This window comes from Amblyomma americanum, chromosome 5 (assembly GCF_052857255.1).
Source record: "Amblyomma americanum isolate KBUSLIRL-KWMA chromosome 5, ASM5285725v1, whole genome shotgun sequence".
Classification (NCBI taxonomy): domain Eukaryota; kingdom Metazoa; phylum Arthropoda; class Arachnida; order Ixodida; family Ixodidae; genus Amblyomma; species Amblyomma americanum.
This window is the reverse complement of record NC_135501.1, coordinates 167,214,026-167,225,530: the sequence shown is the minus strand read 5'-3', so window position 1 is coordinate 167,225,530 and position 11,505 is coordinate 167,214,026. Positions and strand designations below refer to the sequence as shown.

Here is an 11,505-nt window from a genome sequence, read left to right as displayed (position 1 = left end):
ATACATACATACATACATACATACATACATACATACATACATACATACATACATACATACATACATACATACATACATACATACATACATACATACATACATACATACATACATACATACATACATACATACATACATACAAGCGTCAGGCCGTGACGTCAAAGAGATGCGGCGGCGCTGGCGTCAGCAGTGACTTTCGTCACTTTCGTTGTGTAGGCAAAAAGCGGGACTTTCCGCATTGGTTGCGCCACGCTTGCGGGTTTCTGGGCGCAATTCACGGTGTGCCGACAAATTGTGGTGCAGTTGGTTGAGCCGCAATGGGGAAGAAAGGAAGTGGCATAGGTTGCCACAAGTTTATGGCACTCAGATAGGCGCGAAAGCTACGGGCAGGGGCCGAGGAGCAAGACAAGTTCGGCTTCACGGCTAATTATTACCGCTGAGCTCGTTTCGCCCCTTGGGTTATTATATTTCGTTTCTGCATTCAAATCTAATAAGTTGGTTCGTTTCTCTAACTTCGCATCGTTGGTGGTCGGTCGCGTGGTGAACAGTGCAAAAATCAAGTAACGCCTGCAACTCGTTCTCATTCTGTCGTGCTCTCGGCATAAGTTTAGGCGCGATATTCCGTGTGCTCAGGATCGTAAGTTGAACGCAGGGGCCATTTTCAAATGTTTATTACCCTGACAACGTCCCGAGCATCACTTCACGCAAAAAAATAAAAGACAAAAAGCTGCCGCCAGTCGCCTTCAGCATTCACACCGTGCCGCGCTTGAAGAAGCACCGGACTCGATCGGGTTTTTCTCTGTTTCACGGCGGTTTTTTCTCTGTTTTCATTTTCGAGAATTTCAACAAGTGTGTCGTTTCAATGCCGGTCCAACGACGCTATGATCTCGACAAAGTCGCGCAGTATTATTTTCCAAATTTTGAATTTTCACGATGAAGGTCGGTCAGGACCTGGCGAACACAGCAAATTCTACGCCAAAAGCCACTCCGACCAAGCAGAATGCACACACACGAATAAATTCTAGAATAAGAAGCAACATTTTATAGCATAGCAGAGTGCGCGTAAATTTCGTTTGGAGCTCGAGGAAAACGTCTATGCATGCGCTCGTGGAGCTCTAAGATCGCATTTGCCTTATTCAATGCAGCTATATATAGTGTCCATTCATTTCCAAGGTCTCCGGAGTGCGAAGCGGCTCGATAAAAATAGGAAGCACATTACAAGGTTCGTCGTGCGAGAAAGCTGATTCGCGTCGTGTATCCCGTCGTCCTATCTTGCACTAGCAATCGGATATGCTTTATCGGACCATAAGTTGAGAACTGTGGACGATTAGTTCCTCCCCATACCCCGCGCTTTCACCCGCCGTAGCGCTGCGCCTGTTACTTGTCGCCAACTAGGCGCGGAGAAGGACCCGATGCAGCTCTCCGCCTACTAATTCCGTCTGGCAAACAGGCTGTAAAAGTGCAGCTCTCCGAGCATCAAAAAAACTGTTTTTGACCACAAGCGACCCTACCCCTTTGAAATATTCGCATACACCAGTTGGTTTCGAAGGCAGCGTCGCTTGGCGCAGTGTAGGCGCGCTGCGTTTTGCCTACACCCTGCGTCGCTGCCGACCGCAGCGCCACCTTTGTTTACAAACATTACGCTTGTCTATATATATATATATATATATATATATATATATATATATATATATATATATATATATAGCATTAAAATTAAAAAAATATATAGAAAAAACGTTCCCCCATGCATCTTGGTTTCGGTGACTGTTGGCTTCCTTAATATGTTTGTCAAACGAGCCCCTCATTTCATTTGCCTTGTCTGCTAATATATATATGTATATATATATATATATATATATATATATATATATGGCGTCCGGTGGGTTCGGATCCCACTGGTTGGTTCGTGGGTTCGGATCCCACCGGCGGCATGGTTGTTTTTTCTGCTGCTTTATAAGTAATTTTCTTTAAGCGATTTATTAATCTAAGTAATATTATCCCACTGATAAGCACAACACATTAAAAAAAAAACGTTCCCCTATGCACCTTGGTTTCGGTGACTGTTGGCTCCCTTCATAAGTGTATGTATATATATATATATCATTTGTCTTTTCTTACTGCCTTCTCTTTACCCCTTTTAGTCCTGCTAGCCGCAGCTTAGGTTTTGATGGAAGATGCCGCAGCTAGCAACATCTATCTTTTTATTTCCGTTTTTATAATATAATAATGAACCGCTAATAATAATAATGCGAGGTCGAAGACACGGCGGCTGCGCTGGCTACGCTTCGATGGAAACGAAATGCAAAAAGCGCTCGTGTGCTGTGCATATGTCATTCCACAAAAATAACCCCCGGTGGTCGAAGTTAATCCGGAGCACCGGAGCTTCTATCACCCCATCACTTCTTACGGCGTGATTAGACCGTCGAATGGTGATACAGTGCGCCTTAATTCCCGTTCCTCACGGAACTGGCTAAACTAGGGACACGTCCCGCCAAACTGGCGGCGGAAGAAAAGCGGCGCCAGCACTTGCAGGACCATGCCCTCTGACGAGGGGGCCGGAGGCGTCGCTCCCCGGCGCCGTGCACGTCTCCCTGGATTACAGCACGGACCCACGCTATATGTCGAAACCTTAATGTCCCTTTAGGTCAGGACGTCGACAGGGACCCCGAAACAGGGGGGAGGGTCGCTTCCTTCCCCCCCCCCCCTCTCTCTGCTTGTACTTGGATCAGATTTCTGACAAAACATTTCAGTTCTAGGATTCTTTTAATGCAAATCACAGTGGCGATGAGCTACTTGGCTTCTTAGCCAGGTGTAAAGCATTTCGTATACGAGTAACCTAAACCAGTCATGTCGCAACAGAAGTCAACTGTCTGACACGTGTACAAGATCATGATTAGCAGAAGCTTTTCTTTTAGTGCAATTGATCATTCCTCGTGCGTAAAGCTTCCCATCTGTAAAACAATTCCCATTTCAATTCGTTTTATATTGCCCTGAATTTTTGCCCCGTTTGTTCGTTTCGCACTCAATAACGTCTGCACGCGGCTGTATCATTTTTTGTAACGCAAGATGCGACCAGACTTACCTCCATTGATCGTGGCCACGTGCAAATGCTCCATTTCTCCAGATTGTTGTAGTCGCTTTTGATTCTTTACCTAGAAGGTTCCTTGCCAGCTTAATTTTAAATTGAGCGCGACCAAGAACTGCGCAGGCATTCATTTCGATGACCGCCGAGCATGCTTGTGGCTGTCGCCGCCGCCGTCATTCAGTCCTTAGCGGGCGCGAGTCAGCCCCTTTTAAGTTTCATTTGGAAGCCTTTTCGTTGTCTTCCTGACTGCTGGAGTGTCGTCACCACAAAGTGACAGTTTGCATCAACCTTTGAAAATTAAAATAATATAAATATAAAATTTATGTTAATGAGCATAAATAAATAAGCTCAAAGTCTTGCCCCCCCCCCCCCAAAAAAAAAAAAAAAAAATACCCGTCGGCATCCCGAACCACTGGAGCAAGCTGCGATGCCGAGTCCGCAGACGAGAGCAGGACCTTCCACTCCTCCCTACTTGAGATGGCGGGCTGTCCTTGCGGGGGAGAAGCATGGGCAGCCGAAAAGGTTGTGGTAGCGTAGCGTGAGGGTCGCCGCATAGATGGTGCCACGATAGTGCACGGGATAGCAGCCGAGGAGATGGGTAAGAGAAGCTATAGGGGTCGGGGAAGGGTAAGCCCGATGGTCCAAACGGGGTATCTGCGCGACTTGTGCGAAGTACGTGCCCAACCCCGGATCGAGGCTGTCCTGAGCCAGGAAAATCAAACCTCGAGCGAGCCAATTTTATCAGCAGCCTCGTTTCCGGCGTTGCCAGGGGTCCGGCACCCATCGCAGCTCGACACTGCGAGGTAAATTTTGAGTGGGGGTATTCTAAAGTGTCAAGCTGGTGGCTGGGGTGTGAATCCTACCTCTGGCAAAGTTTGAGAGCCAAGCTTAATTGAATCGCTGAAGATGTATTTAGCATCCGAGTGTGAAAGGGCTAGGGCGATGCGGCCATATGGAGAAGGCAGCGCCTTTTGCTCAGAACGAGCGGAAGGTTCAAATAGTGTCGATTTTGAGGGAAAAGGCGCACAGGTTCAAAAGTCTTGAGAGGTGGAGTCCTCACTTCAGGGCCCCTGTGGCCGTCGCTGCCGCCCGGGCCTGAAGAACAAGTTGGCATCGGTCTTGCAGGTCGGAGTTGGACAGAGGCGTCTCCCACTGTTCCTTTGTTCTGAGGTGAGGTGCCTTAACTGTCTCTGATGCTCCGCCATGTTCCATGGTAGGCTGTGGGGTGACCGGCGCACCATGGTCATGTGGGGCGGTATCATCCTGGGAGCATATTTATGCAGATTGGGGAAGGCGTTGGAGTGCTTTTTCCTCCAGTCCCTAACGCTGCGCAGCGAGATAGTGTATAGGAATCGACGCACCAGGCGTTGGTAGTGTTGTAGACTGTGGACATGTGTTGGATTAGCGAAGGGCTGGGGGAGATCGGGTTAGGCCCGGTCGGTTTGTGTAATCTCGAGCAAGGCCATCCGCGACCTCATTTCATTCCAAAGCAAGTGTGCGCGAAGCTGCTTAATGGACGTATTTGACTCGTCGGGTAAATTCATAAACAACTGGGTCAGCGGACAACTCAATCGCGCTTCGATGTGCCGGCGGCCTATTTCTCCAGGACGGGGCGATGTCATCTGCGTGCCGCGTTCCGGCCACGGGTTTGTAGATCTGGCGGCGGGGATTTAGTACAATGAGCCAAGTAATGCTCTCGTATTAAAACCACCTTATTGCAACAATAATGCTAAACTCACCTGAAACAATACGATCGCTGAAAGGTGCAGTGCTTTCTGAAAAATCTGAGTTCGCTGTATCGTGAACAAAGCGCCTGAAAGGGTCCACAGACGAAGCAAATAGTTCAGAAGCGTGAATTGCTGGGCAGGTTGGTACATGTTCAAAAGAAAAAAAATACTCGGGACGCAGACTTGATTACTGGAACCACCACGTATTTAAAGCCAATACTTGCGCAGGAGCACATGCCACATTCATCAAAGTCCCGACGTCAATACAAACCAAACAAAAAATGCCACTCCACATGTATGGCCAGGTTGCTCCCTGCACCAAAACGCTGCGTTCCCCCGAGTCGCTCATTAAGTATTGCCTCGTTGAAAGTCCGACGACAGTCTGTTCCGATTACTTTTTTCGCAACCACCTGCTAGCGAAGGACTTTGTGCTACTTAGAAAAGTTCGCGAGAATAATGCTTGCAGAGTACAGCCAAACCAAACAAGCCTTATAAGTGCGCGGTTGTAATAAAACGCTCGAATTCAGCGCACGTGAACGTAGCCTACCGGAAACTCGCTACGCCTACAGGCAGTCCTAAAAGCAACCCTGCCACAATTTAGGCTTCACCCCAGCAACGGATCGAATAACGTTAGTCTCGTCGCATTAGATTCCCAAACCTCGAGCGATGCTAGCCAATATTGCAGCCTTTCAGACAGCCAGCCAATTATTGCAAGACCGCCAATTTTCGTGCGGAGCAATTTGCACTACTGGTGGTAGATTAGACTGTTCATCTCTGCAGTTGTCAATCGCAAGGGCCAAGCGTAGGGTCCAATGAACGTTTAACTCGCAAGAATTCAAAGCCCTCCATTGCTCGGGTAACCTCCACACTGGAGCAAAGTGCCAGAAACATTTGAAGCCAGTATTGCTTGAAGCGCAATTTTGTTACACATCAGCAAGTGACTTGAAGGTAGGAGACATCAATTTACAGTGAAATCTCTATACTAGCACTGCTCCCCACCCCCACGATAATTCGGTCACCAGAAACATCTCTTCGCTCAGCGAAGGGGCTATTCCGAATATACCAGCCTCCTGGCAGCTCATCTCCCACCAATCCAGACAAAGGACTTACCTGTGTAATGCACCTGAAGCCACTCGTGCAGCCAGAAGAACACATGCACCAAGTAAAAATTTGCACAAACCCGTTTATTTATACCTTTAAGTGTCGGCAAGCACGATAGTACCACTGGGCGCCTAGAGCACTCATCTGCTAATCAACTCTCCCGTTAATCTCCACCACTATTCTCCCTGGCAACCCAGATGAGACTTGGCCAACCAATCCGTGGTGCGGGCCGCTGCAAATGAGAGGGGGGAACAAGGGGCCACGAGGGGCCTCGCACAGACTTACCACAAACCCAGTTGGGAGGTTGTTGGAGGCAGTGTGCACCTGTAACCAGGCTGGAAAAAGTGGGAGGAGGGGAACATCCGTGAGTGGCCAGGGGCCCTCACCACCCCCAATGTATGCACACCTCCAGCGCAACCGACAGCGTACAAAGCCACGAGCAGCGTAGTACGGCGTTCGGCCTGCGGGGTCAGCGTCACACGAAGCGCACTCAGCAGCAGTAATTCTCGACACGGGGTTCTGTTGGCGACACCATGGACATTTATTGAGTGAGACGACGAGACGCTTTAGTAAAACTGGCCCGCTCCCCTCGGGCAGCGACTGCATTCGGACGAGACATGAGGTGTGGTGGTACACAGAAGAGAAAAAAAAAAAGGCAGGATGATGGTGGTGGTTAACAGAGAGCGGCACTTGCGGCCAGGTTTAAGTATGGGTGACGTGAGGAGGCGGAGGGCGCAGGCGCCCCGGTACGGCAGAGGCGGTCCAGCGGGCGGGCGCAAAGGGTCGGGCGGTCGTCACGCGGCGAGGGGGCGCTAGCCGCCGCACGCTACCTCCGACCGAAGCGCTAGCGCAACCGTCCGGGGTGTCGTCGCTGCGGGGGAGGAGGCAAGAGGCGACAAGTCACGACGCTGACGCGCTGCCCATCGCGCTCGACCGCGCCACACAAGAGCGGCTAAGCCGACGCGACTACACACAAACTCGCGCGCACTTAAACCAACATTCCTTTCACGGCTGTGGCACCGCAAAGTTCGCACTCACCTGTTGCGGGGGGAGCTGAAAGGCGCCTAGTAGCCACCGTAGGAGTAGCCGCCCATGCGGTCACTGGAACCATAGCCTGCACCCCAGCTGTACCTGCAAACGAAAAATGCACGGCCGTCAGCACAGGACCCTAACAACATAAAAAGACATACGACAAGCAACCTACACCAAAGCTGATTTTACAAACACACAACACCCCAAACAAGCTGGCAAGGAGATTTAAACATGCAACTATGATGGGACAAGCCAAATGGGTGATGGAGGCCACAAGCCATCTTTTTTTTTCTGCATGCCAGGGCAGGTCAAATCCAGTGATGGGAGCAAGGCCATCCTGACTTTTGATGCATGCAAATTCCGAGAAAGAGCCAGACAGCTTGAGGGAATTCTAAAGGAGCGCCTCGGTGAAACCTCCCGCTACTTAAGCTGCGCACACACACAGTTTTAGGGTGCGGATTAAGCGCCCGCTAACCCTGAGGCAGGGGGAGGCGACCGGCGGCTGTAGAGGGCATAGTCTGGAGCCGGCCTCCGCTCGTACATGTCAGGTCCCATGGAGGGGGGTCCCGGGGGCGGGCGTCGTGGTGCATAGGGGTCGTCCCGGCGCTCGTACGGGGCTGGATAGGGCCGCGGCCTGTCTACCATGGCCCGGTATGGGGCCCGGTCATAGAAGTCGCCGCCTCGGCGGTAGTCAGCATAGCCACCTGGTCCGCCGCCGTTGTAGTAGCCGCCCGAAGGCCTGCCGTCGTAGCCGTTCCTCTGCATGCCCTGGCCATATGGTGGTCTGCACCAGAAAGAGCGATGCCTCAAAACACATTTCTAGATGAGCAGAACACCAGAGCTACATTCGTTTATTGAAGTCCACTCCTAGCAGACTTCCCAAAATTGCAGAAACCACAAAGAAAGTCAGCCACATATCTGCACATACAAAAAGTTACTTCGGCAATGAAAAAAAAAAGTGCCAATCAACACAGTGGCACATGCACCACAGCCAATGAGCTTCACTTTGGAAAATAAAAGCAGAAGATAATAATGCAAACAGAGCTGAGTACCTATCTTCATACCTCGGTCCTCCCTTGGCCCGACCAGGTGCCCCTGGCTCTTGGTGGAACTTGCTTGTGGAGCGCTGGCAGACAGAAAAAGAACAGGTGCATCAAGCCTTGAAACACCACTGGAAATACTGGTTTTGAAGCCTAATGCAAACAGTGAATATGTGCACAGCTGTGGGACCTCAAGATTCGTGCAAGCTCCACACAAGAGCATGCCACAAGGATCACCCAGAAGACCCCCAAGCTTTCTTTAGCCACCAAGTTGAAGGGCAGCCACATGCAGTAGCAGCTGCCCGCAGGATGGGGCCGCGTGCTATATAACACTTCCAAGATCGCCAACTGCTTTCTAAATAGTCAAACAAGGCCACAAAGACCTTTACTGAACCACCATCAGCATGGTGATGCAAGGCTGGAAGATTATCAAAGACCAGTACTAGCAGACAGCGGTTAATACTTAACACAGTTTGGGTAATGTGCCATCCTGCATTCGCAGCTGCAAGGTTCAAAACCCAGACATAGGCAGCAACCCCCCCCACCAAAGACTGACTGTTGCCCCTAATTTACCAACACCTCGCATAAATTAACGAAGTTGCATCTGCTAAGCATCGAACAATAGGAAAGCCTTACCTCAACTGACAATGTGGAACCCATGAAGTTGTAGTTGTTCAGGTTCTTCAAAGCCTCCTCTGCCTGCTCCTCTGTGGCCATGTGCTGCAAGCATCACCCACCGAGAAGCACAACACGTTAGCCAACACACATCCACTACTCTTCTCTGCCCACCCACGGGGAGGAAAAAAAAAAAGACGGAGGCAGAGCGCATGCCAGAAGCACACTCACCACAAAGCCATACTTATTGATGACATCACACTCTGTCACAGTGCCATACTTGGCAAAGAGCTCCTGGAGTTCCTCTGTGCGGAGGCCGTCTGGCAAGTGGCCCACGAAGAGCTTTGTCCTCTGCCAAAGAAGCAGCATGCGCAACATTGCAACCTCGGAGAACCAATGGCACCAAAAGCAACAGTGCCATGGTGCAACACATCGTTAATGCGATGATGTAAACTGCACCACTTTCACGCACGTCAAAGTGCCATATTTTTGTGGCTCATAGGAGCAGTGCAAGACTGAAAACTTATCGGGCGATGCTCATGCTGGCCAAGCACGAAATTTGTGCTGCTGTTCCAACCGTAACTTCTTGACAGCAAGCACTTCCGAGGATAAAACATGGATATGCTTTGACGCAAAGTCACAACTAAACACCGCGCCAGAAGCCGTTACCAGTTGGTGCAAAAAAGGATTTCAAAATTTCGTTTTCTCCCTACGATAAACGCAACCAGAAAATATCCTACTGCAGAAAGTTACTAGATGCACAACTGCATGCGCCCCAAGCAATTGGTGAACTTTAACAGCTGAAGAGGTTTGTTTCTAAGCCAAGCAGCAATGACTAATCGATGAGCAATGACTAATTGATGCAAAACAGCCACAACGTGTGGCGAAGAAGCAAACCCAGTGGGCTGTATATTCGGCGAAGTGTGCCAGCTATGGAAAAGCCAGGTGCACTCAAAGCTAGAGAAACATGAATCCCACTCGAGCACACAGTGCTTACTGCAAACAGTACAGTACACCCACGTTATACACATACAAATATGTCCAATTCCACAACAACCAACAGAGCTTCCTTCCACCTGGCCTGAAATGCAATGATGTCGCCCAAACCATTGTGCAAACAGCAATTTTCCATCATAGGGCACACTAAAAATGCCAACCAGTTATTGAGTAGTACTGTGGTAGGCAGAGTGAAGAATGCACAAACCAGCCAAACCTTTCAATGGTGTGCATACAAGCCCTTAGCTTCAAAGGTTGGGCAATAGGATTTCGCAGTAGTGACCTTAATTGGCCGAACAGCAGCAATTGCTAGCCTCCACGACACTTGCATATGCGCCAGTGCACTCACGAGCAGTGTACAACCGCCCCGAATACGACCGGCCAGGTGCACAGGCGCGCACGTTTCTTGAACGCTTTTTGGGCGGGCTTTCACTAAACCTACTCAAAAGCGCTCCTGCTAGAGACTATAAATCTGGGTGCTATGAAGAGAGCATTAAAGCGCTAGCTACATTATGTCAATTTTATTGCACATTACACTCAAATAACGAGGGCACGAAGTACCTGGTTAAAGCACAGTTTACAACACTAAATTCTTGAGCGCACTCTCGTTACTGCTCATTGCGCTAGCGCAGACTTATTGATAAAATGGTAGCATCGACAATAAAATAACTTCAAATCGCACGGCGAATGCGCCGTAAATCGGGTGCAACGCAGTGACCACATGGCGGCAAAGTCCCGAGTCGGCCAATGTCTCGCACAACGCTTTGTTTCAAAAGAACTCGGCAGCCCCCAGCCCGCGCTTTTAGACGTACACTGCCACAGCGCGCTAAAACAAGCGACAGCTTTCCGTCGAACGAGCGGACGTCCGACGCGCAGAAGCGCGATAGGGCGTAACACTCCACACTACCGTTTCCTAGGCGGGCAACGCCAGGAACTGGTTCAGGGCTAGTGCGACTAAAATAATAATCCAAAGAAAAAAAAAACGCCTGAAACGAGCAACTCACCGGCGACATGCTGAAGCTTCACCGCTGACGGGCGGCAACACCTGCGAACACAAAAGAAACAATCGTTATGGCCGTACTCACCTGCGCAATCCCCGCGTAACGAACCGATCGCGGCACGATTAGTGAAAGCGTGGGAAGCGCGTCGTGGATAACGAACTAGGCTTAGTGAAATTAGCTACCACCACGCCGGCCCACGACTGAGGCAAGCATACCAACCACGCCGCTCGCCGTTGCGCGTATTCCAAAGGGATCAGAACGTGTTCAGCTGCCGAGATAACGCGAAACGTGAACGTCCGTACACCTCTCGCTCAACAATCAACCCGGGACTAGAGGACACAGATTAGGCTTAGCAACAAAAGACTGCGTCAAAGTCGGCCGGCGTGAAATTCACGGCTTCATACACTTTGCCGTTGTCTCAATTTGTTTTCAAGCTGCTTTGCAAAATGATTAGCCTCTTCGAAACGCCACTCACCTTGTTCGCACGTGCAGATAGAGTCAACAGCGATGCAAAGGCGTCAGGCCTGAAAACCACCGACCACCAACTACGAGCTTGGCGCGGAATATGGCGCGTGTTTCCGGGCTGGCTTCCTAACAAAAATGTGCGTATCCCACAATGCACCACGAGAAAAAACGTTTCCGCGGAACTTTTTCTACCATGACGCTGTGGATAGATGTTGGCAGTGACTCATAGCGGTACGCTGTACTCTCCCAGTACTTTCCTGTGTTGGAAATGAAGCCGTTCGTATAAAACTTTTCCTACCGTTTTAAAATGAAAATGCTTAAAAATGTACCATACTGCATAGAATACTAGTTTCTATTTTACTGTTTTAGTCAGAAACGTACTTTTTCTTCAAAGCTACCTTCTTGAAGCTTACATGTTTGTACTCGCCCTCTGCAGGGAA

The 11,505-nt window shown here is 49.8% G+C and overlaps 1 protein-coding gene across 6 annotated transcripts; it reads right to left on the bottom strand.

Moving 5' to 3' along the window:
• Positions 1–5,982: 5,982 nt before the first annotated feature.
• Positions 5,983–11,213, bottom strand: LOC144132989 (uncharacterized). Of its 6 annotated transcripts, none has more exons than XM_077665762.1 (8): positions 11,076–11,213; positions 10,604–10,644; positions 8,835–8,954; positions 8,625–8,708; positions 8,001–8,074; positions 7,424–7,732; positions 6,955–7,047; positions 5,983–6,251 (listed from the first exon to the last, which is right to left on the bottom strand). In XM_077665762.1, the coding sequence occupies exons 2-7, from the start codon at positions 10,610–10,612 to the stop codon at positions 6,981–6,983; spliced, it is 663 nt and encodes a 220-aa protein (XP_077521888.1). In that variant the 5' UTR covers positions 10,613–10,644; positions 11,076–11,213; the 3' UTR covers positions 5,983–6,251; positions 6,955–6,980. The 6 variants fall into 6 exon arrangements, with proteins under 6 accessions (XP_077521888.1, XP_077521890.1, XP_077521892.1 ...); XM_077665764.1 differs by having other exon boundaries at positions 8,013–8,074; XM_077665766.1 differs by having other exon boundaries at positions 6,114–6,251; positions 7,490–7,732.
• Between the last annotated feature and the right edge of the window lie 292 nt (positions 11,214–11,505).